The sequence below is a fragment of the Callithrix jacchus genome, chromosome 5 (assembly GCF_049354715.1).
Source record: "Callithrix jacchus isolate 240 chromosome 5, calJac240_pri, whole genome shotgun sequence".
NCBI lineage: Eukaryota > Metazoa > Chordata > Mammalia > Primates > Cebidae > Callithrix > Callithrix jacchus.
The window spans coordinates 61,734,650-61,760,054 of record NC_133506.1 but is presented as its reverse complement, the minus strand read 5'-3'; the positions used below and the strand labels follow the sequence as shown (position 1 = coordinate 61,760,054).

The 25,405-nt window shown below is 49.5% G+C and overlaps 1 protein-coding gene and 6 pseudogenes across 1 annotated transcript; 3 read left to right on the top strand and 4 right to left on the bottom strand.

The window, feature by feature from the left end:
- Positions 1-331: 331 nt before the first annotated feature.
- Positions 332-2,589, top strand: LOC108590286 (guanine nucleotide-binding protein G(I)/G(S)/G(O) subunit gamma-5 pseudogene; annotated as a pseudogene).
- A 160-nt stretch (positions 2,590-2,749) lies between these two features.
- LOC100894527 (tuftelin-interacting protein 11 pseudogene) lies at positions 2,750-4,641 on the bottom strand (annotated as a pseudogene).
- Positions 4,431-5,339, top strand: LOC100411295 (hematopoietically-expressed homeobox protein HHEX pseudogene; annotated as a pseudogene).
- A 6,921-nt stretch (positions 5,340-12,260) lies between these two features.
- LOC100410941 (glutaredoxin-related protein 5, mitochondrial pseudogene) lies at positions 12,261-12,759 on the bottom strand (annotated as a pseudogene).
- A 4,317-nt stretch (positions 12,760-17,076) lies between these two features.
- Positions 17,077-17,589, bottom strand: LOC100410577 (F-box/LRR-repeat protein 5 pseudogene; annotated as a pseudogene).
- A 21-nt stretch (positions 17,590-17,610) lies between these two features.
- Positions 17,611-18,143, top strand: LOC100409504 (peroxynitrite isomerase THAP4 pseudogene; annotated as a pseudogene).
- Positions 18,144-21,029: 2,886 nt separating this feature from the next.
- On the bottom strand, positions 21,030-24,434 carry LOC100410216 (PML-RARA-regulated adapter molecule 1-like). The gene is given in 7 exon segments (XM_008991024.4): positions 21,030-21,121; positions 21,205-21,311; positions 21,313-21,364; positions 21,367-22,016; positions 22,018-22,496; positions 22,694-23,167; positions 24,147-24,434. Coding segments are annotated over 7 exon segments (2,142 nt in total).
- Positions 24,435-25,405: the final 971 nt, after the last annotated feature.

Genomic DNA, 25,405 nt, shown 5'->3' with positions numbered 1-25,405 from the left:
AGCTGGCAGCCTAGGCTCCTTCGGCCATTGCACCCACCACCCACTGTGGCACAAAGTTGCTGCAGTCTGCTTGTGGAGAAAGGGGTCTTTGTTCAATGGAGGGCTGTGCGTGAGGGCTGGGAGGAAAAAGCTCAGCCCTGCCCGTGCCTCAGGGTGGCTCAGGCTCCAGTCTGTGCTTTCTAGTTTGTCATGGGCTCTCAACTGTACACATACTGTGCCCTGCTGGATGCCACCTTCGTAGACACCTTGTGAATTCCATGCACTGCTTCACCTGCCCCTTAGCATTGCCAAGCAGCTGTTAGACACCTGAGGTCTCTGTACTGTTAGCATCATGGGGCGGAAAAATATGGTACGTTTTCACTCACAAGGGTGACAGCCAACACTTCTGATAAAATGCAGATGAGTAAGGGGAAAAAACTCTCTTTTTTATTTTTCCAAGCGTGGGTAGGTTGAGCCTGCAGTGAGCTGAGATCACAACACTGCCCTGCAGCCTGGACAAAAGAGAGAGACCCTGTCTCCAAAAACAGAATAATAATTTTAAAAAGTAGCCTCAGGGGAAGGAGGCTAAGTTAGCTAAGGGATGTGCTCTGTGTAAGGTTTTTCTCTCTGCAGTCTTCTCAGATTTTGGGTACCTTGGACTGCTACCTGCTGACCATGAGGGCACACATTCGCTCAGCAGGGCTTTGCCATGAGAGATCCTGGCTTTTCTCAGGCAGTGGCTCTTCCCATGTGGGTCGCTATCTGAGAGCTCTGGCACCCTAATGTCAGGGAGTGGGCGCTGCTGTCAGGCATGCTGGCACTGTCTCCAGACTGCTGCTTCCCAGCTGTGTGGGCCCGTCTGCCAGTTTTCCGGTCTGATGAAGACAGAAACCTTCCCTTGAAAAGATTAATTTTAATGTATCTCTTTCTTCCAACATTAGAAACAAAACAGAAAGAACTGTCCTTTCTGCTCTCAAATTTTTAATTTTTCTAGTGTGCCTTTTTATTTATCTACTTTGATGTTTCTTTACTATGTAATTTACTAATTATACATATGATCTTTAAAATATATATATGGCTTTTAAAGTAAAAACAAAAAACAAAAAAACTCCCCCCAGTCCTGGCCAGGCTGGTCTTGAACTCCTGATCTTCAAGTGATCCATCGGCCTTGGCCTCCCAAAGTGCTGGGATTACGGGCATGAGTCATCACACCTGGTGCCATCTTGCTTTTAGACAGAGCCCTTGCCTGGCTGTGTGAATCATTCATGTCCCATGATGAGAAGAGCAAAGCATCTCTTCAGAGATAAATGGCTGGAGCTATACAATGATGTACTGTTGGCTCCTACTTTGCCAACACTAGGGCACACTGTGTCATGTGTATTCCCAAAGTAGAACCCTCACCTACCTCTGAATCCACTTCCATTGCCACTGGAGCAGGCAGGTGAAGGGGAGCCTTGGAGCCTGATGACAGGGGCAAAGGCACTCTTCTGTTTGACAGCAGGAAAAACTGAAAAGGAAAATGGATGGTGGAGGATGTACTGGAGGATCCAACAGTGGGACTCGACGACATGACTGAAAAGCAAACACACAATCCTCGTTTAGAAAGTAAGATCTTCCTTCAGTTCACACATTCACACACTTGGCATACATTTATTAAGAAATTGTTAATTTCCAGGCATTGTTCCAGATGGCAGGGATTAAAAAAAAGTTGAATGTGACAACATTTCTACCCTGTCCAGTGGGAGGAATAGACACATAAAACAACTGATATGGTAATGATCCTAGTAGAGGAAGGTACCCAATGCCCAGGAGATGCAGACAACAGAGGGCTCTTCCAATTGGGAGAATTAGGAAGGCATCTTCAGGAAGTGATGTTAGACCAGGTCTTCATTCATGAGTAGAAGCTTGACAAAAAAGAATGACATCAAACATGCCTGAAAAATCATCAAATCTACCCAGCAATGGAAATCAGCCTTACACCCTACAGAAAGTCCCATCTGGGAGCTAGGTGCCTCCTCCCAGGTATCTCCTAAGGCTCCAGGGCTTTGGTCTGTAGGGTTAACATCTTCTCAGAGTGCCATCTCTGTGGGCCACTTCCTCATTAAATGTAAAAGTTTATTAACATTCATAAGATTGCCTTCCTCTCCCATACTTTCAGTGCTCCTGGGAAGTATAACTGCAAGTCAGTCTCCCCTTACACAATGTTTAGAAAAAAAACCAATATTAATGACATTAACATTAAAATGACTTAAGGGAAAAAAATTAAAAAAGGACCTACCAACCCACGAATTGGCCCAGCCCACTAGTATACCGTGTCTGGCTCCTCCAATATCGCCGCTATGAAGAAAGTGGTTCGGCAGCCCTGGCTGGAGGCCGGGCTCAACCACGTAAAAGTTTCCCAGGCAACTACATAGTTGAAACATTTCTGTTTGCAGAATGCTCAACATGCTCCTCTGCTGACTGGAGTGTCTTCAAGTACAAATCCGTTCAGACCCCAGAAAGTCTGTTCCTTTTTCTAGTAAAATAAATCTTTCATAGGTTTCCCAAACCACTTCTTATGGTCCAGTGAATATTCAAAAGAGCACCATTTGAAGCCTGTACAAAAGCTTATCCCTGTAACACTTGTACCATAATATACAAACTTATATTTCTGTCAGTCCTTGATATCTACCTCTCTGAACTTTCATGAATTTCTATTTCACAAGGGTAATTGTTTTATGTACACTGGCAGCAGCACACAATAAAACTTAGTATTTAAAAAGGCCCCTTTTTAAGGTGATCTAAAATATTGTTTATTCACAACACATCCCTCTCAGGTACAAGTCTCTAAACCTGCAACAGTTCACTTGGCCGTATCAATCAGGCTCTGCAGAGAGGTGGGCACCCAGGTCTTCTCGCCTTGGACAAAGACCACTTTCTAGTAAATGTAGATCACAATGTGGCCAAAGGTGTAAAGCTGCTTCCCTTCATGTCCCTTCATGTCGCTTCCCAGTGATGGGCATGAAGACAATGTTGTACTCCTTGGCCTTAGTCTCAATGAGGTTCTTAAAGTTCATGGGCACAGAGCTGGTGGCCACATCAATGCCCTTCTGTGCCATGTTCTTGGCCTCCCACCTCTCCTGCATGGCCTCATACTGGAAGTCCTTCCTCTGCTCCATGTGGGTGAGATAAGCCATGTTCTCCCATGCTCCTGGCTGCATGTAGGCCCCAACATTAGAGGACACCCAATTCATGATATCAAGTGCTTTGTTAAACTTGTCCTTGACAGATGGATGTGCCAGCATTTAGTCTGAGAACATAGACTTCCACCCCAGGTACCACTTGGTGATCTCCTCATAATTTGGGCTGTTACTGAGCCAGGAGCACAGCACCTGCAGCCACTTGGGGAAGAAGTGCTTTTCAAGAAGTCCCACCAGGCTAGAGACAAAGATCATCCCTTCCCAGTCCATCACCCCGTAGAAAGCATCCAGGTGCTGCTGGTGGCTGATGACTAGCTCACCAAGACACATCCCCAGCTTGGGCACTATGTTCTTGACCATGAATGCTTCCCAGGAGCCAGGAAAGAAGACATCCTTCCAGGGCTGGAGGGCGAGCTTGGCAGAGGAGTCACTGGGGTGCCACTTCTGCAGGGTGCTGGACAGCTATGGATGGGGGAATATAGTGGCTCCAGCCATGCCTGCATGAGGGGCAGCCATGGGTGGATCTAAGAGTGGATGGGAACAGTGTCCGTGAGTGGGTTTCAGTTTTCCACCTCCTTCTACAGCTTGGGTAAGATGAGTTGGTCCAGTATGTTATCTAAGATCCACACAGGGATAATATGCACCCAACTATCCAGAAAGTCCACCATCAGGTCACAGTTTCTTGGCTGCCACTGGGTAACAATACTTTGAACAAAAGGCATCCAGATTTCCCATATCAATCTGTGAAAGGCATCTGCTCAGAGGTCCTGTCTGCCATGGGACAAGAGCTGGTCATTCTCTAGGAGGCTTTTCCATTTGGAGATGATCTCAGTGCCATATATGCAGTCTTTGAGGGGAACCGACTCCTTGAAGTACTCCTTCATGAGTGGATAGATAATAGCCATGGTGAGGTCCACATGGTCAGACATCCTGTATTCCTCATAGTGCTTGTCCTGCAGGGTTTCAAAGATGTGGGCACACTCGTCCAGTGTGATGGGATTGCTGCAGTCGGGCTGCATCTGCTGCTCACACTCCTCCACCGTCTCCAAGACCTTGCTGAGGTTGGAGATGACACGCTCCTCATGGTCCAGGACCTCGGTCATCTTCTCCAGCTCATGGAAGAGGTTGACCACCATGTCCTGCTCATACTGTAGCTGCCGGGCATTCTGGATGATCTCCTGCTAGGTGAGGTCGATGAGCAGCTGCAGGTCGTGCTCCAGCTCGGGCAACGCAAAGCCCTGGGCTTTGGCCTCCTTGCCAGACTGTGGCAGCTGTTGGGACTGCAGCCCATCATTGGGAACGTTGTGCTTGTGGCTGATCTGACTGTAGCTGTAATAGACCTTCTGCTCCTGCCTGTCATGTGTATAACCTTGACTTGAGAAAGCTCCTTCTGGGGAGCAGTGAGCTTCTTGCTAATCCTGCCCTTGGTCTTCAACTTTTCCACAGTCTTGTAAGAGTATTTGGGCTTCTTCTTGCTTCCACTTGGGTCATGCATGCCCTGCTCTGCCATGACCCCCTGCAGAAACCTCTACTTTGGAGCTCCTTCTTGCAGAAGTCTCTGCATAAAAGGAAAGGAGGCCAGGTGAGGTTCTCCAACGACCAGACCATCAAGCTGGAGAAGTTCGAGATGCAGAAATACCTCTCTCTGCCCGAGAGAAAGCATCTGGCCAAGATGCTGCAGCTTAGCAAGAGACAGGTCAAAACCTGGTTTAAGAATCGACATGCTAAATGGAGGAGACTAAAACAGGAGAACCCTCAAAGCAATAAAAAATGAAGAACTGGAAAGTTTGGACAATTCCTGTGACCAGAGGCAAGATTTGCCCAGTGAACAGAATAAATGTGCTTCTTTAGATAGCTCTCAGTGTTCGCCCTCCCCTGCCTCTTAGGAAGACCTTGATTCAGAGATTTCAGAGGATTCGGATCAGGAAGTGGACATTGAGGGTGATAAAGGATATTTTAATGATAGATGATGACCACTGGCATTGGCATGTTCAGAAAACTCGATTTAGGAATAATATTTGGATACAGAAAATCTTCATAGAAGAACTTGAAGGTTATATAAGAAAAGGAATCAATTTTCTCGTGTCCTGGAAACCTAAAATAATTGGTGCACTGCTCAGTTAACAAACCTACCTTAATTTTGACTTAACAAATATTTTATGTACTGAACTTAGGTTGTTTTGATAAAGTGACATAACAGTGATTCAATTCATCCCTGTTTTAAGAAAAAGTAAGTTATTTCTATTTATGAAAAAGTAATTTTGAACTTTCTCTTAAATTTTTAAGTTATAGCTTTAAAGGTTTTAATAGGACCTTCTTGAATGACTTTTCTGTATCTGTATATCTCCCACTTAATAGTAAGGCAAAAGGGTACCCCAAATCCAGAGGGGCCTATGTTTAGGCAGGCCTGGAATATTTTAAAAGAAAAACATTCTTTTATATGACGTTCTTTTACTGCTGTCTTAAATCCAAAGCCATTTCAGAGCTCTTGTCTAAAAGATGTATGTTCATTTTGTCAGTGATATAGTTGATAAGAATCTTAAATGCTTGTTTTGCACTATCACTTAATACCTATTTGACCAAGCTGTTAAGGGGATAGTAGCTTTTAATTCAAGCAGAGAAACTGACCTGACAAATTAATCGCAGATGAACTAGGAGTCACAGGTTAATTAAATGTAAGTAGATTGCAGATACTGTTTTATATCAAACTATGTTTATAATGTGTATATAGAATTGTTCACTGTAAAAAAAATTGCCAAAATGTGTTTTTTTAAGTAAGTAACTTGACTATATGATAAAGTCCAATGTGGGACGACTGACATCATCACGAGTTTTAATTCACTGATTAAAAAAAAAGACCTCTCTACCAGAGCCCTCCAGACTCTACCCAGTCTCCGCTGCTGTTCCAGGGTAAAACACCTTTCTCTCAGAGCCAAGACCCCAGAGATGAGGATGTAGACGTATTTCCCTCCACTGCTGAAAACTCTCCCTTCAGTCGCGCATTCTCCAAAAGGTGCCCCATCAGCAGAATGTACACACGGAAGAAGCTCCTGGGACCCTGGCTGGAGGACTTATAGCTATAAATACTACTGAGCCCAAAAGGTAAAGGAGTTAGCTAGAATCCTGTGGGCATAAAGAAGCCTGGGGCCTGGCATGGCAAGCCTCTCTTGCCATAGTTAGCATTCAGACTGCCATTAGAATAGGTTTTCTAATTCTCTTCATGGATCCAGTCCATATTCTGGCCCTGTCCCTTGATAGGGAGGTTGCAGGAGGAGGTGGATGGCAATGTAGCTGGTGCTAGAACTCAGGCAGCCTGGGAGCAGCCAGACAAGGGATCCCATTGTATGGAGCCCCACCCCAACTGTGACCTTGGCAAGTCAGGAGGTCACTCTGCCTCATGCCATGGAGAAAGGAGCCCTGCTTTGGGTAAGGCCAGGCTGCTGCAGCACAGGCAGCACTTTGTAAACTGTGAAGCCACATATGTGAACCTTGAGTGCATTGGGCAGCAGAACCCATTTTTGCCTTCTCTTTGTAACCATAAAATCACCTCTAGTGGCTGAGAACTTAGTACATTTTTGTTGAATGTTGGGCCTGAGGTGAACTGTGACCATGGCCCAGCTCAAGTGGCTTCTACAGCAGCCACATCTCCAAGAGTCAGCCAGTTCACGGCACAGGCCTTGCCCGTTCCTGGGGAGACAATCCCCTGGCTCACTGTTTCCACTGGGAGTGCCCCTCAGATCCGTTGGACCAGCCTGCCACCAGGTCCTGGCTAACGCTGAGGGCTGACTCAAAATTGTCTGTCTCCAGAAAGCCTTCAAGCTTGTTGTGCTCCCAAATCTGATTCCTCTTACTGTCTCCCATTTCTACCTTCAAAGTTTTTATTACATGGTTTTTTAAGATCCTAAAAACATGCTAAGTCTCCCAGTTTCCCCTATGCACATAAAACCATCTAAACCACATTTTTCTTTGTGAGCGGAGCAGTGCCAGGGACTGCATCAGCAGCAGTGAAGAAAGCAGCTCCCTGACCTACTTCTCCATCTCTGACCACATCCCACCACCGCTGATTTTTCATGACCCCAAGTCCAGCTCCCGCAGCTCTGATGGTTCCCAGGGCCCTTCTCGGGTGCTTGCCAAGCCCCTCATCCAATTTGCCCCCACCGCCCCTGCCCCACCTGTGTCCTGTGCGTCCCCCATGCTGTCCCAGGGCCTGGGCCACTGGTGCAGAGACCAGCCACATGAGTGTCAAACGCTTGCAGTGGGAGCAGGTGGAGAACTCAGAAGGCACCATCTGGGGTCAGCTTGGGGAAGACTCTGACTGCAATAAGCTGAGTGACATGGTGAAATACCTCTATCTGGAGCTCCACTTCAGCACCCAGAAACCTGCTATTTCCTTTCCAGAGCCAGTGCCGGGGCCCGAACCCTCCCAGAAGAAGGAGGTGGTGGAGATCCTGTCTTACAAGAAGGCCTACAACACCTGTGAGGGTCCTGGGACCACCCCTCAAGGTGGTGAAGAGGGCGGGCAGTGTCCGTTTCTCTGGGTCTCAGATCTGCATGGATGTATGACAGACATTAGGTGGTGGAGACCTGGACTCTCTTGACTAGCGTGGTGAAGGCCCCCCTCCCAAGCTCGGTAGCCAGCCAAATCCCACCTTGGCATAGGTTCTGGCCCCGCCCTCACTGTGTAATCAACTACCCAGTTCTTGCCCCTCCTCCAGCCTCCCTGCTTCCCTTCACAGGCCTCGCCCTAGTCCCTGGCCAGAACCCCATAGACTCCACCCACCTTCTTGGTCTAAGGCCTCAAGAACCTTGCCCTCACCAAAGACCATCTCTATTCTGAGCCTGCCCCTGCCCTGGCCCCCTAGGGCACCCCTCGCATGCCCAGTCCCCATTCCATGTCCCCTATCTTCAGTCTCTGCCCTGTAGCCCAAGCCCATCTGGAAGATCCACCCTGACCCCCCCCCAGCTCAATGAGCAGCCCTGCCTCCTTTCCTTGCTCCTCTCCCCCAGGTTCCTCCCAGTAGCCCAGGCCCATCCTGAAGCCCAGCCCTCTTCCTACAGGACCCCGCCCTCTTTCCACCTGGGCCCTGCCCCACAGACCCCACCCTGTTTGTTATCCACAACCCATCTAGAGTTCCTGCAGTAGCCCAGGCCACACCCCAGCTCTGCCTCAGGATTGTACCTGCTTTCCTTGTCCTCTACCCCTTCAGACTCCCCACTGTAGCCTGGGCCAAATCTGGAAATCCCGCCCTCTTCCTCCCGGGCACCACCCTCTCCAGACCCCTGCTCAGCAAGCAGCCCCAGCCACTTTACCCCAGGCTCCTCCCCTTAGCCCAGGCCAATTCTGAAGCCCGGTCCTCAAAAAATAAAAAGAAAAAAAAACATAAAACCAAACAAAAACAAATGAACCGGACCTTAAAAGAAACCCTGACAAAGTTTATCCAGAGACCAGTGAAAACTGGGTCAACCTGCTTCCTTTTCTTCTCCTCTGTGTCCAATGCACACCCTATCAAAAAGATTTCTCCCCTTTTGAAATTATGTTCTGTATGCCCCCTCCCTTACTCCCCAGACCCACGGATACCGTGTATGCTGAAGTCCATAACTATACACTCCTTAAGTCCTTACAGGCACTTCAGTCTGTTCAATCTGGAGTACACCAGCTCATTAAGGACACCCGTCCCACCCTATTGGACCTCGCAGAGCAGCCAACACACCTCTTCCAGCCTGGAGGCTCTGTCCTTGTTAAAAGATTCACCGCCTTCGGCCTCACCCTGCCCCCATTGGAAAGGACCCTACATGGTTATCCTGACTACACCCACCACACTCAAAGTGGATGGACTAATAGCCTGGATTTATCACACCCACGTCAAGACTGCCCAACCGGAAGGACAATGGAGCATCAAACACTCATCCCCTGATTCATTTAAGCTAAGACTTGTGCACTCTTTGAAGTCACCACCCTCACCACCCTAATCAGTGCTGTAAATCCCTATAGCAAACCCCCTCTAGAACCCACTGAGGTTCAATGGGTCTTCACTGAGGGTGCCACTGGAGAATATGTTAGTTCCATAACTGGGAAGGGATCCACTCTAGTCAACTTAACCCTGGAGTATATTCCAAAGAACCCCATTACATTCTCCCTAGACCTCTAAGCCCTTCTGGGCCCCAACCTAAATTTCAGAACAAATGGAGGTTTAGCTGGGTGTGGCAGTTCAGGGGCAGAGCAACAACTATCTGTGCCCAGAATCCAGCCTCTCCCCCCGAAAAATGAAGGAATTCTGGAGACTGAAATGAATTATTTTGCCCTGACTGGGGTTGTGAAACTATCTCCACTATACCAGGGTACTGCAAAAACATAGATAATGATATTAAGGTCTCGATATGAGCCCTTAGAACCAACAAACAATACTAGGCTGTTGGAGGAATCAATAATTTAATTCCTGTAAATAAAACAAGGGGGGAATGTGACATGGTAAAAGCCCCATAAAACTGCATACCTCAAACATACCTAAGCTTTCTGTTGAAACTGCTGTCTATAACCCAAATGTGAATAAGTAATTAAGAACTGTAATTTCCACCCTACTCAGACAATGCTAATCTTGACTTCTGTGAACCACTTAAGTAACAATCAGAATGTCAAAAGTCCCCTGGCCCTCAGAGTGTCCGGAGCCTCCACTCTCATCTTGGCCCAGGAATACACTGGAATGTCCAGAGCCCCTCACCCTCATCTCCACCCAGGAGGTGATTTACAGAATCCACTAGCCCTCAGAATGTCTGAGCCCCTCGCCCCCACCTCTGCCCCTCACCCCCACCCCTGCCCCTCACCCTCACTCCCGAGGTCATGTTACAGGTATAAAATGTCTTGACACCCTCATTTCAGGGCCACGGATTGGAGAGACGCCAGTCCTCTGTGGCCACTGGCAATAAAGACCCTGAAATTTGGCATTAAGAAAAGTAGTCAGCCTACACTAAGGTATGAGCTGAAGCTTTAGGTTCTCCTTGCTTCCCTCAAGACTTCCTGTAACAGAAGCAGCAGGCAATTGCTGCAGTGCATTTCTTGCCCTGCCAGAAGGTCTGTATCTCTTGTAAGAAAAAAATAGCCTTATCCCTTCTGGCAGCATTTGGAAGCTTGATGCTAATTCTTACATAGCATGGCAAGCGGGCCACCAGTGTCAGGCCTTGATCTGTATTCTGCACTATCCCCTTACATGGTTCCTAACACTGAATGGTCTTACAGAACTGAAGAATCACTTGAGATCATCACAGCAGCTGAACTGGGCTTTCTCCCCAAGGGGCAGGGGAAGATCATTTTCATTTGATGGGGGAAAAGTGGTAGCTGTCCTTGACTGCCTTTGTTGTGGCTTCCTGCATAAGGAAACCACATTTTTTTCATTACACTGTCTTTGCAATGATGTAAATATAAGAAATTACTTAGCTTTAAAAAGTGAAGTGGTTTGTTGTTATTTATGTGAAGACTTTTTAACATATCAAGAATTAGGTGCCTTGGCAGGTATGGTTTGGGATGTGATGACTGCTTCAGATGGAATGTTCCCTTAAGCTTTGTCTTTTTAAAAGTTATCAATGTGAATGTCATAATTATATTTTTGTGGAAAATTTTCTCAAGTATAAGTTATTGTGCAAAATATAGTATAATTGATGCAAATAATGGTTTTGACTTTTTTTTCTTACTTTCCTCCTGTGATGGGCAGGACCCAGTTTCCCACTTGCCACTCTCCTGCCGAGAGTAAAGGAAGTTGATGCACAGAATTTACCTCATCTCAAGGAGCCCACGTCGATGAATGCCATTTGACCAGACATGGAGAGTTTGGACGTGTCTATCTGTCCAGGCTCCTTTCAGGTCCTGCTGTACTCTGGGGACAGGGAGAGACTAGAGGGGCAGGACAGGGCAGTGTTGTCCAATCAGGGATTTTCCTGCAGTACTGGGTGGGGGTCTCTGAGTACCCAGCTTCCTCCAGTGTTCCCCAACCACCTCCCAGCCCGGGGCACAGTGTATCGACAATCTGTCAGCCAACACAGTGCTGAAGGCCCTCCATTTCCCTTCCCCTTTAATTTATTTTTCTGCCCCTCCTTCTGCCATGACTCCAGGGCTCCTCATCTCTTCCCCTGTTTTTAAGTCCCCTGTGGGGCTGCTAGGAGCCAAGAGCATGCCTTCATGCCCTTCTCTGCTGAGCATGGGATGGGGCCCTCCCAGCCCACCCTGCCTACTATGTTCCTTGGGTGTGGGTCCTTCAAACTCAAGTCTTGAATTAGTCCTCAGAGCCCCAGATCCCCCTTCTAATGGTCCCAAGGAAGAGACCATAAGGGTAGTTTGGGACTAGGGCCCACGGGGCACCTGCTGACTGGGAGGCAGAGCTGGGGCTGGGCTAGGCTCACGCTTGGAGAACATTGCACATGCTGGGTCCAAGGCCGGTGGCTCCTCCTTCCACTCTGCTCCTCCTCTTTTATTCTCCTCTTCCACCTCCTCTGCCTCCCCCTCCTCCTCTTCTCTCCAATTCTTCTGGTGGCTTGGCACGGCTCAGCACACTGGCTTCTTAGAAACACCTACTCCAGTATCCAACTCAGCACTCAAGATGGTTGCCTTGGGCTGGGAGAGCACCCCAGGGAGAGGTCCAGGCAGCTGGGCCATCGCGGGCACCTAGCATCTTCTGGGTGAACCCTGACTGCAGCCATCGCTGCCTTAGGCAGAGTTTGTGCCCCTGCTTTGTGCCCCAGGTGCCAAAGCCAGGCTGGCGATGCCTGCAGTGTGAAAGCACCTGTGGCGGGCACCAAATTTTGCCCTCTTCTCCTGCTCCCCCTTCTTGCCCCGTGACCTTGTGACCCTGGCTTTGGCGCCATCTCTCAGGCGCCCTGCAATGTAGCTGCCCCCGAGCCTCATCAGGAGGCGTCCTGACCCGCAGGTGCCCGGGGCCCAGAGCCCCACCTGGGGGCTCAGCTGAGCTCGGGCAGGGCCGGGGCCATGGTGGCAATGTACCCAGCCCATTAGTGCCAGGAAAGCCATGCAGCTGAGGTGGAGGGCAAGCCCTCCCTCAGAGGAGCCACACCCCTGGCCCCGCTGGTCCCTCCTCTATGCCGTTGCACAGTCTGTCAGGCCCCTAGGTGCACAAGCAAGGTCCTGCAGAGCCTGCAGGAGGCATGGTCTTTCTTTTCATCTAAAAGGGCTGAGTGGATCCCCAACATTTTCAGTTCCTCCACCAGGACCTCATTCTGGTGCATCTGCAGAAGAATGTCACAGCCCCCCACAAACTCGCTGTTCAGGTACACTTGTGGGATTGTGGGCCAGCTGGAATAGGCATTAAAGCCTTGTCAGAACTTCAGGTCGTCCAGCACCTTGTAGGTCGCATAGTTGGGTTGCCGTGCAGCCTCAGGATCTGCACCATGGCATTGCTGAAGCCTCACTGGGGCTGCTCCGGCGTCCCCTTGAGGAAGACCACCACCTTGTCCTTCACCAGCATGTCCAGCTGCTCTGCCAAGCCACCACCACCCGTGCCTGAGTCTGCTGCCCACACACCCAAAGGCCACTGCCGCCCGTGCCACGCCCCCAGTGGAGCAGAGCTGCCGCCGCTGGGCGGAGGGACCCGCTCATCCTTTTTTTTGCCGCCAGGCATTTATTGACAGGGAGCAGTATGGTCTTCGCACCCGGCCAGCCAGGAGGCACACAGAGCATGGCGCTTGGCTTGCAGCAGGAGGGTCTCCATCCGGGCATCCAGGCTGCAGGCTGTCTTCCGCAGGTCCTGCAGGGCTCACTGCATGAACTCGAAGGCATGGCAATCCAGGCATGGGCAGCTCTGCTCGGGACAGCGGTCCCAGTGGGCTCAGCGCTGACACAAGCGCCCAACAGTGCCAGCATGGAGGCGGGCAAGGCATCACTTTTTCCAGGCCACCCTTTGCCCCCTCGAGGTTCTGCACTATTCCTGAGGGCAGCATCTGCAGGAGGGGAGGAGCAGCAACAGTAGGTGAGGATGAGGAGTATTAGTTGCTGCTGCCGCCAGGCAGCTTCTCGAATGTGGAGAGCTCCACTGCCCCTGGCATCAGGTGTCCTGCAGCCTCCTGCTCGAGCAGTGCCACCTGGTGCTGGGGCAGCTCTGGTGGTGGAGGCAGCCTACGGACCATGGTGGCATATGTGATCAGCAAACCGAGTCAGGGGCAACTGGTGGTGGCTTATAGCAAGGTCCTGCAGAAGCTGTGGGAGGTGTGTGAGGCAGTGGGTACCACCTTGGAGACCCTGCATTTTGAGAACTCGACTTTGGAGAAACCACAGTTTTTGACCGCTTTTACAATGCAGATATCATGGTGGTGGAGATGAGTGATGCTTTCCGGCAGCCATCCTTGTTTTACTACCTGGGGGTGAGAGAAAGTTTCAGCATGGCCAACAACATCATCCTCTACTGTGATATTCAGACTCTCTGCAGTCACTGAAGGAACTCATTTGCTAGAAGAATACTATGTGCACTGGGAACTACACCTTTGTTCCTTACATAATCACTGCACATAACAAGGTCTACTGCTGTGACCGCAGCTTCATGAAGGGGTTGACGGAGCTCATGCAACCGAACTTAAAGCTGCTTCTTGGACCCAGCTGCTTACTTCTTATGGATTGTTTGAAGGTGGCACAAGCAAGTTCCAGCTAGTATTTCTGAGAGTCAGTACTCAATGATATCGGAAAAACTCATAATTTATACACTGGTAAGGAACTGTCAGCTGAGTTGGCAAGAATTCTGCGGAGAGTAGATAATATAGAAGTCTTGACAGCAGATATTGTGATAAAGCTGTTACTTTTCTACAGAGATATCTAGGATTATGATTCTATTGTGAAGCTGGTAGAGAATTTAGAAAAACTGCCAACCTTTGATTTGACCTCCCATCACCATGTGAAGTTTCATTATGCATTTGCCTGAATAGGCAAAATCTCCCTGGAGACAGAGCTAAAGCTCTTGTTATTATGTTTCCCATGGTGCAAAGTGAAGGACAAGTTGCTTCAGATATGTATAGCCTAGTTGGTCGAATCTACAAAGATATGTTTTTGGACTTTAATTTCACAGACACTGAAAGCAGAGAACATGGGGCTTCTTGAGACAAGGTTTCCCCATGTTGCCCAGACTGATCTTGAACTCCTGGGCTCCATTGATCCACCTGCCTCACCTCCCAAATCTGGGATTACAGATGTGAGCGACCACACCTGGCTGGTTTAGATATTCTAATTGTGCTGAAATAGAGTATATTGTTGAAACAAACATTGATTCTTGACTCTTATCTGAGACAGAGAGTGAATGGCTTGAATGAATACATCCTAATTTAAGCATTAAAAAAAAAGTCCTCGAAGAAAAAAAAAGTGGCACTGATATATTGAGATAACAGGGACATGCTTCTCCTTGTCCACCTTTGCAGCCTTTTTCTGTCATGTAGTTTCAACAAGAGTTACCTTTGAGTGTACACTAAGTGTAAACTAAGGTAAGACTACTCTGGAAATGAGAACATGAAAAATGAGCAAAGGCTGTAGAAGGAATATACCTTAACAGGCTGATTTGGAGTAAGCCAGAAAAAAAAAACTATCATTATTTGTGTGGTTAATTATAATTCAACATTATTTAAGCACATAAAGACCAAAAAAAAATCCAAAGATCCAAACCTTTTTTTAAACTTAAAAAATCGGCCGGGCGCGGTGGCTCAAGCCTGTAATCCCAGCACTTTGGGAGGCCGAGGCGGGTGGATCAAGAGGTCGAGAGATCGAGACCATCCTGGTCAACATGATGAAACCCCGTCTCTACTAAAAATACAAAAAAATTAGCTGGGCATGGTGGTGCGTGCCTGTAATCCCAGCTACTCGGGAGGCTGAGGCAGGAGAATTGCCTGAACCCAGGAGGTGGAGGTTGCGGTGAGCCGAGATCGCGCCATTGCACTCCAGCCTGGGTAACAAGAGCGAAACTCCGTCTCAAAAAAAAAAAAAAAAAAAAAAACTTAAAAAATCACTTTGTGGTATGTCGGTTGCACTTTTTTTTTCTGCCATAATGTAAAGTAGCTTGCCCCGTCAAAAACTGAGTTGAAATTCATAGCCAGCAAACCTGTTTCCCCCTCAGCATCCTGATTTAATTTTTCCATTGCTTTTGTTTGCTTCTCCATTTAATAGTTAGTGAACTTTATGCATGTTGATCTGTATTCTGATTTTCACTGAATAGGAAACCCCAAAATTATTTTTTTAGCAATTGAATGAGCAAATTATTTCAGTGTGACAGCCATGATTCAAGTTCCAATTAGTTTGAAAAGGGTACTTTGATATTGTCCCATATTAATGAGAGCAACAGAAAAATTTCCTGTATTACCAGATTGATTTTGTGTCTCATTTCAAATTTTAATTTAAAATTATGGTATTCATTTTTGTTTACCTTAAAGTGATGCTTAAAAGTTGCATGTAATTATGACACTTAGATTTGTTGAAAGCATTTTTGACACTTGTATCAAAGAATTTGTGAGAAAGTTAATATATCCTGGTGCTGACCAAAGAAACATATACGTAACAACTGAAATTAAATTTTTGTAACTGATTAGTTTTCACTCATTTATAATCAGTAAGAGAGACTGTCTAGATGTTGGGGCAGCTCTACGATTTGAGTCTGTAACATGTCATAACTAAATTAAGTACCCCAGTTTTATGTTAAGCTATTAGAACTTACTCCCCCTACCTCCCTGGCATACCTATATCTCTTAATGACTTCTGGATCCTGAGCTCCCTTTGCAGTCTGAAAAAGGTATTGCAGTCAGTACTGTGTACTGATGATAAAAGCCTCTGGTAACAATAAAAAGTTGTCCTAAAATTCTTTTTTAAGGAGTCAAGCTGGGGAAAGGGCTGGGGTTCCCAGACCCAATATGGGCCTTTGAGGTCACCTCACATTTTTCCTTTTGAAGGGCTGTAAGGAGCTGTGGTGTTGTCAGCCTCCATACAGGTGAGCCAGGGCCATGTGGATAGAGGGCTTTTTTAAAATACTTATTTATGTATTTTAAAAAAAGTATTTTTAAAAAGTGTCACTTTTTTTAACTTGGTAAAGTCCTCAACGTAGATTTTATTTATACATTTCTTCAAATGATTGTGGTATTTTTAAAAATCTCTCCCAAATCTGATGATATAGGGACAGTGGTGAGAACAAGGTATCCTTGAAGAAAATAATTATGGATTGATGCTTTCCTAGCTCACTGAGATAATATGCAGAAGATAGTTTTTTTATAATCCTAAAGAATATTAAATGTGGGTTTGTTTGAATTGGCCTTCTGAGAACTGTTCAAATAAAAGGAAATTTATATGGAAAAAAAGATTGGTTTCCAAAATGTGCTATCTTTGAAAATAAGTCTTCAGAAATGTATGTCCAAAAAGATCTGCAAAGCTTGGTACAGTGTTAATTTATGAAGAGAAGTAACAACCCCCATGGATTTTAAAACCCAAAATACTCTATGAAATACTTTAAATGACATGGCATTAGCAACCTTTTTTTAAAGCATTTTATTTAAAAGAAATCTGATTAAGACCATTCTCACCCTTCTGAAAAGACATAATCCCTTTCTAAAACAAAAGTATAATTTGCAAGAGAAACAACATCACAATTCACTAGTAAATGAAGATTTCTGAGGTTGTAAGAAATGGGGTCAAAACAAGTCACGCTCAAAAAGGGATGGTTAACACAAGAATGTGCTGAGTAAAGTGCATGAAAGGAAGCCTGCTCAGCTAAATGAAGTAGACAAAGGTCAGAAGTCAAGGGTCATTCGTCAGAGTGGCAGCAGGCTCAAAAACCACACTGCAAATTCTGGTAGCCACTGGCGGTATCAGCATGAGGACCATTAATGTAGTCACAGTAGTAAAAGTGTTCATCATTCAGAGAAGGAAATGCTGAAATTAAATACTGCAGGTCTGCACCAGTTATAGTAAGATAACCAGAGAGATTAAGGTGCTACAAATAAGGCAGCCCTACTCCCAGAGTCAAAACCCTGAGACCATGGTCTGTGACCTGATAACATCCAGGTAAACTGAGAAACAGAAGTACATGGCCAGTCTCCTGATCATATTTTTAACTCCCAAAGTAAATTAAGTCTTTTTCCCTAGGCAATCTAGTACTTGATGCTTTTCTACACGTTACCAAAGACTCCGGGAGTGCTGACATAGTTCTTAAAGCTGTCCCTGTACAACAAAATGAGTGACCAAAATATGCAAAGGCTGGAGAAGCACAATGCTGCTGACAATAGATACTAGTCCTTAGTCCAACAATATTCTTATTATAACAACCAGAGGTGGAACAACTAAAGTTGGATGCTGTTTCCATTACACAAAGACTTTCAACATTTCTATATCTCCAATCCACAGCATCTTCAATATCAGCCAAATATTCTGCATCTAACATCCACACATAAGAAGAAGTAAAATTCTCAGAAGAAATTGGCAGAAAACAACCTTGAGGAACCTTGAGGAGTGTCTGAAGTTTAGAAAACTTAGGGATGGAGCCCCCCAAGATGAAACCGGTGGTGGAGCCACTGTCCTGGATGCTGGGCACCTGGCTGTCTGACCCTCCCAGAGCTGGGACCTACCCCACACTGCAGCCCTTCCAGTACCTGGAGGAGATGCATATCTTGCATGTGGCCCAGCCCATGCTGAGCTTCTTGTTCAACTCCTTCCACCTCGACACACACAAGCAAAAAGAATGTGGCTTCATCCGCCTCAAGCCCGATACCAACAAGGTGGCCTTTGTCAGCACCCAGAACACATGTGTGGTAGAGGTGGAGGAGGGTGAGGTGAATGAGCAGGAGCTGTGCATCACATCCCACTCCATCGCCAGGATCTCCTTTGCCAAGGAACCCCATGTGGAACAGTTTACCTGGAAGTTCAGGCTGAATTCTGAAGGCAAACTTGAACAGACAGTCTCCATGGCAACCACTACACAGCCAATGACTCAACATCTTCATGTCACCTACAAGAAGGTGACCCCATAACCTAGAGCTTCTGGAGCCCTCAGAAGGGCCTGGCTACTGCATCTCAATGGTTCAGCTCCTCAGCAGACAGTCCATGCAGCAGACGTGGGTGTGGTCATGAGCCTGTCCAGGCTCAAGAGTGTTGTCCAGAAGGTCCTGTACTGGCATAGAAAAACCAAATAAAAGGCCTTTATTTTTTTAAAAAGTGACAATTTTCAAGGATGGTTCCCATCTATAAAATGGACAAAGTACAAGCTCTGTACAGCAGTTCTTTTAAAAAATCAACTGGAATAAAAATTAACAACGTATATTTTGAATTTGCAAAATATACTTACAGATACCATCATTTGAGCTTTTATGAAGACATAAGAAAGGACCACTACAGAGAAGACAACTAACTTTGGCACACTTTGTTCAAAGGGCTCTTAGGAAAAAATTGTGAGTTTTAAAAACAGGAGTGGGAGGGTGGGACAGTCCCAATGACTAAAAAATAACGCAACCACAGTAAGTCACTTTGGCACACTGTGTCATGTAAACATAGCTCACTGCAAAGGACCCCTCCCCAACCCAACCCTGCTAGTGATGCCCACACCATCGAAAGCCACCCCCCAGCTCAGGGGCAGGATGCTGCCCCCAACCGCGGCCACACAAGGGCCTGAGTAGACACATCCCAATGGTACGAAGGTTGCGAGGACCTGGGGGCTGGCAGGGTGGAGGTGTGGGGGCAAAAGATTCATCAAAAAACCTGATTTAAAAACCAGCCAGATTCTTCTATGTCAATGTTTTTCTTCCTAACAGTAGTAGTCATTGCAGGTGACAGGGTCTGACAAAAAGGCCTGGGTGCTGAAGCTGTGCATGCCCTTCCCTGCCCTGCCTTCCATGGCCCTGCATGGGTACCTCCCTGCCCTGCCTTCCACTGCCCTGCATGGGTACCTAAGGGAGTTTCTTCAGGCTCCCCCAGGAGCCCACTGTGAAAGAAGAGTGCAGAGTCACTCTGGCATGGGACCTTGCTGCCCACTCAGAACACATCTGGCTACATGGCAGGGGATGGGGGAAAGGAAGACCTACATGGCAGCCCCCTAGCCAGGCTTTCACCCTGGGGCTGCTGTCCTACAGTGCACACCTATGGGGCTCCTGTGGGGGATGAAGACACACAGCCAACCCTTTTGTACAAGACACGGGGAGGAGCATGGCACCGGTAGAATCTCCCAGGGCCACTCCTAACTTCTTGGCCACTGCTGTCCCTCTGAGGGGCCTGCAGGTGTGTGTGTCTGGTGCCTCAGATGGCCAGGCTGTGCCAGCATCTTTGAGACTGAGCATCTGGAGTGAAGGAGGAAGCAGGGCACCTATCATAGAGTGGCAGGGGTGATGGGGAACTTTCCTAAGCACCCAGGCAGACAGCAGGCACCTTTCCCTGTTATGACATTTGGTTCATAACCGTCTGGTTTAACAGGACCCTAAGGCTCCTGTCTCCTGCTAGGAATCCTCAATGTAAATGAGCAGGTATTGTTTGGTTTTGACCATTCCTAATTCTTTACCCAATGCCCCCTGAAGCATCACCTTGGCCAGGTGGGGCATGGGAGGGGCAGTAGGCAGGGCATGACTTGCTGCCTGGCTGAAGCTCCCCAGGCTGCAGGTGCACAGGGCTGTGAGCCAGGCCTGTGCCCAGGCTGAGAGGATCGTCCCTGCCACTGCTGGCCATTAATTCTGAAGGCCCAGCATGCAGGGGCTCAGATCAGAATGAGGCAAATACTAGCCTGTGACAGTTGCCTGGTGTCATCGATATGCCCTGTTGCCAGGGGCACAGCAGTATCACTGGCTCACCGTGGGAGCTGTGGGGTGTTTTTTGCCATTCTTTAAAGAAAAGAAACTTAATGTAAAAGGACCCGAAGTGATATATCTGTCAAAATAAGTAACCCTTCCAGGTTCACAGATACCCACAACATGCAAAGCAGGTTCTGATGCACAGTAGCGACTCTCAGGCTGACTGACACCCAACAGGGGTGCCGGAGCTGAGGCCGGTGGTCTAAAGGAAGCCTGCCAGCTGGCCACGGCAGTAGCACCAACTGGCTGACCAGGCTCCAGGGGACAAAGGAGGCCACCTCCTCCCTCCATGAGAACCTGGCCCCACCAGGCTCCGGCCCCTCCTCCCAGTGGCTGTGAACAGCTTTGTGGGGAATTTACAAGATGATGATGACTTACAGAAACCATAGGGAACTGACCATACATTATTTCTTTATGTAGTTTTATATTTGGTGTCCCATCATAGAAAATGTCATCCTGAGATATAGCAAGTACATCAGGTGAAAGGGAGTCAGGCCAGGAAGACACTTGGGAGCAGAGGAGCAGAGAGAGGGGCTATTGACATAAACCTGCCCCATGACACAACTCAGCTTTGTGGAAACCAGACGTGATTTTGATGGAATCAAAAATGGAGATTTCAAGAGTTCTCCTGGCTCCCCCAGGGCACATGGGCCCTCTCCTACTGCCCTGTCCTCAGCACACACCTGTCCACTTGGTTGCTTCTACCACTCCCCGACTGGTCATTGCTGGGTGTCACTCAGCTGCAGAGCCAGCAGAGGCGAAGTCTGGAAGGAAGAGGGACCCCCCCCGGCCTGGGGAAGCTTTGTGTTTTTTTGTAGGCTTTTCCCGGGGCAGGGGCAGGCTCTGTTAGCAGAATATGGCAGTGTGGGCCCAGGGCCACAGTCACTGCTTCCTGGGGCCTCTCCTTTTTGACTCTGTCCATCAGAATCCATCAGGTGATGGGGACTGAGTGGAGCCTAGACAGGCTGAGCTCTGGGTTTGCCTGATGGTTCCTTCTTCCCTCCCTGTGCAGGCCACGTGCTATATGTCAACATCAAGATGGAGAATGGGTAGTCCAAGGGGTGCAGTGTGGTTAAGTGTGAGTCACCAGAGGTGGCTGAGAGAACCCAAGAAGTCAACATCATCATACACCTCCATCTCCAGGGGCAGGAGCGCTGTTCTGGGTACATAGCCATCTGTGGAGAGAACGGGCAGGGTGGGTTCTCAGGCCCAGGGTGGCAGGGTGGCCTCCTGGGGCTGTGGGGCGAGGTACACTCACACTTGCCCTTGGGATCCTGGCACAGCATCTTGTGCTTGCTAGTGAACTCGATCACTTTCAGGATCTCCCCACACCAGATCCCAAGGTGCTTGCCACCCCGTGATGCATTTGGCATTGGGGTTGATCATCATCTTCGTGTGCACCACAATCTCCCCTTGGACTTCTTACGGAACTCCCTATCAGCCTTCTCTGCCTTCCTCATCTGCTTCAGCAACTTTGGGTCCATGGGTGGCAACTGCTGTGGCTGGGGATCCTTTTCCTTTCTGAGTGCTGGGTCTTGTGGTGGCCTCCTGGCAGCTTGCTGAACCAAGGGCACTTCATCTGGACAGGCCACTGACAAACCTCTGCCCTTGGGGCTTGGGCTGGAGTCATCTCCAGGCTCCTCACTGTCATACAGCTCATAGATCTCACCTGGGTCCTGTGGGGTATCTTCAGGCTCTCCGGCCTGGAAGTGGAGCCCAGCAGCCAAGCGGGTCCTCCGTAGCTCTGTGGAGGCTGCCGAGAGTCTCCAAAAGCTCTGTATATCCATGGGGCATGGGGGCAGTGGGGGCTTGACAGGAGGGTGTCCCAGGCTGCTGGCAGGGGGCAGAGAACTCTGCTGGGGTAGATGGCTGGGTTCGAGGCCTGGCCTGGACCTTCCACTGTGAACAAGGCCTCCTGGCCTCCAGTGGGGTTTCCCAGCCACTCCAAACCCAGGGTTGAGCAGGCACCCTGAGCTGGAGCCTGCCATGGCCACTGGCAGTGAACTCTCAGAAGCAGAGCTGGGGAGTGGAGGCTTTCGGGGGTGATCACCGAGGAACTCAGACTGAGGCTGGCTGTGAGAACTTGTGGGGTGGCCCCTGGCACTCAGGGTGCAGTAACTTCCTGGGGATTGAGTTGGGCTCTGCGGATTTCCTGGGGAGGCCACCTGGCTCAGGCTGTGGAGGTTTCTTGGAGAGCACTTTGAATTTGGGCTGCTGCAGCCTCTTGGAAAACATGCTTACTTTGGGCTCTGAGGATGTCCTGGGGAGGTCCCCAAGCTTAGGCTGCAGGGGCTTCTTGGGAAAGTCATTTAGCTGAGGCTGGGATGGCTTTTTGGGAAAGACATTTAAGTCAGGCTTTGGCTTACTGGACTCAGGCTTCCAGAAGGGTGTCTGAGCAGCCTCATTGAACTCAGGCAGAAACTTCTTAGGGAAGCCACTGACCTGAGGCTGAGGGGGCTTTCTGGGGTACACACTGAACTCAGGTTGCAGGGGCTTCTTGGGAAGGGTGCTGAAGTTGGGTTTTGGGGAGTGGGGGAGGGAGTCACTAGACTCATGCTTGCAGGGGGTTGTCTGAGGAACCTCACTGAACTCAGCCTGTGGCAGGGACTCCTTAGGGAGGCCACCAACCTGAGAGCCCAATCTGTGGGGGCTTTCTGGGGTGCACATTGAACTCAGGCTGCAGAGGCTTCTTGGGAATGGTACTAACTAAACTCAGGCTGCGAGGCCTTCAGGGTAGTCTTGCAGACCTCGGGCTGCCAGTACTTCCTGGAAAATGTGCTGGATTTGGAATTGGAGGGGGCTATGGAAGGGTGGCTGAGCTCAGGCTGCAGGGCTTTCTGGGCCGGCGTACTGCACTCCAGCATCAAGGCCTTCAAAGAGGCCTCACTGGCCTCAGGCTGCAGGGGCTTCCTTGCAAATGAAGTGGCCTCCAGCTGTGGGAACTTCCTGGAGAGTTCAGTCAACTCATTGGATGGCTTCCTGGGGAGATCAGGGACCTCAGGCTGCAGGGGCTTCTTGGGGAGGTCAGGGTCCTCAGGCTGCAGGGCCTTCTTGGGGAGGTCAGGGAACTCAGGCTGCAGGGGCTTCAAGGACACTGCACCAAACTCAGGCTGCGGGGGCTTCTTGGGGTGTTCGCTTAGCTCAGGCTGGGGTAACTTCTTGAGTTTACTGAATTCAGGCTTTTGGGTTTTTTTGGGCAGGCTGCTGGGCTCCGGCTGATGCTTCCCCAGTCATGGAGAATTGCTGGAGAACAGTGGTGCAATCCTGGCTAACTGCAACCTCTGCCTCCTGGGTTCAAGCAATTCTTCCAACTCACCCTCCAGGGTAGCTTGGACCACAGATGGAGGTGGTGTGATCTGACATCTCGAAACAATCTCAACCTTTTGGGCTCCAGAGATCTTCCCACTTCGACCTTTCAGATTGCTGCGATGACAGGCTGGAGTGCAGTGGTGGGATCTCAGCTCACTGGAACCCCCACCTACCATTACTAAGCATTCCTCCTGCCACAGCTTCCCCAATATCTGGGACTACAAGTCACCTGCCAACATGCTTGGCTAGTTTTCCTATATTTAGGAGAGACGGGGTTTCACCATTTGAACCACGATGGTCTTCATCTCTTGACCTTGGGATTCTTCCACCTCAGCCTCCCAAGGCATTCATGGTGGGATTTCCATGGGAGAAGCTTACATGCTAACTGACAGCACTTTCCTGATCCACGTCCTGGCTGATGTCTCTGGCTCAGTGTCCCCCATCGGCTGCCTGATTTTTTTTTCTTATCTCGGGGTTCCCTTCCCATGTTGCTCAGTTGCTCATGCTGGTCTCAAACTTATGGCCTATTTCAACTTTATTTATTTTTTTTAATTGATGCTGTTATCTTCAAGAGTTACATGACAGAAGCCGCTACTTAGCTGTGTAGGGAAAGTCTGTTTCAGGACAAACTTTCATGAGCCGAGGAGGGAGCGCAGGTTGGGCTGAGCCAGGCTCTTCCCTCCCAAGGAGCCCCCTCCAGTCCCGCCAGTGTCTGCCTTGCCCGCTCCTCCTTGCAGGCTAAGCCTGTCCCGCCAGCTGCACTTACAGCTCTCTGCGGCTCGTGACGCCTTCTCAGCCCTGGGGACTTTCCTGGAGGAGCTGGGTCAGGCCAGCTAGAGCCAGAGGGGGGACACGGGGCAAATGGAGAAAACGAAGGATGGAGCCCCTCACTCCCTCTGCATCTGCCAGTGGCACCCCAGCCGCAGACCGGGCCCTGGTTTTTGGATACCCAGAGGACCCAACCCGGGCCTGGACGGGTTTTTCCGCTAAGCAGGACAGACTCACAAAGTGCTGGGGCTCGTTGTGGGCCTGAGGATGCAGAGAAGCCGGCTGGGTGAGGGGTGGCGGGGCACGGCTGCCACTCACAGAGGCCACCACGTCACTCCCTGCAGCTGCCAGTAGCTCCAGGATCCCACCAGCGCCGGGGAGCGACTCAGGGCAGTGCAGGAAGCTAAGCATGGCCTGGGCGTCCGCGATGCCTCAGGCCACATGTCAGAGCCAAGCACAGGACTGCGGGGGACGCGTGGACGTTAGAGGGGGCTGTGATCTACCATGCCTCCCCCGCCTCCTGTCCGGGACCTCAACAAAAACCGCGGAGGATCCCTCCTGGGGCGAAAGAAGCAGTTGCGTGGCCCCAGCTCAGCGCCTCTTTCTCCTGCGGGACAAGCGGCACATATTGGATACAGATGGGCCCCCTCGCCAGGGCCCCTAACTGTCTGGGATTCCTGGACATGAATGGGGACTGTCTGAATACGGTTGTGCATGTCGTACACTGAACCATGAGCTCACTGAAGGCATGAACCGGGGTTGAATTGTACCCTGCGCTCCCCAAGCAAAGCCCTGCACCCCAACCTGGAGTCGAGTCTGCCCACAAAGGCGCCTTCTGTGACTTGCCCTGAGCCTGCATTCGTGCTGATGACAGGGCCTTTGGGGCTCTAGTGGTGGGATTTATGGGCTCTGACATATGTGAGGTGCTAGGAGGTAGAACCTGCTGGGCACTGGGACGCAGGACCCCTTCAGACAGGGACGGACGTGTGGGAGCCCATGGGGACCCAGGGATGCAGGGGCTGGGTAGTCACTCATGTAGCGGTCCCTCAACGCCTTGGCCGCCGCCAGGGTCCGGGGCTTCAGCGAGCAGTAGTGTGAGAGCAGGCAGTGCCAAGACTGCCACGCCCACTGTGCACGAGACCCACAGCCCCGCGCCCATCATAAAGATGACCCACAGCCACACGCCCACTGTAAACAGGACCCACAGCCCCGCATCCACCACAGCCCTGACAGTCGACCACATCTCTCCTCCTGCAGGAGGCGAGGGACGTCAGGGAGGCCAAAGAGGGGCCCACAGGTCCAACCTCAGCCTTGGGTCAGGCTCGCAAGGAGAGGCAATGCTCAGAGCTCAATGGCGCAGCAAACGCAGGGGGAGAGAAAGC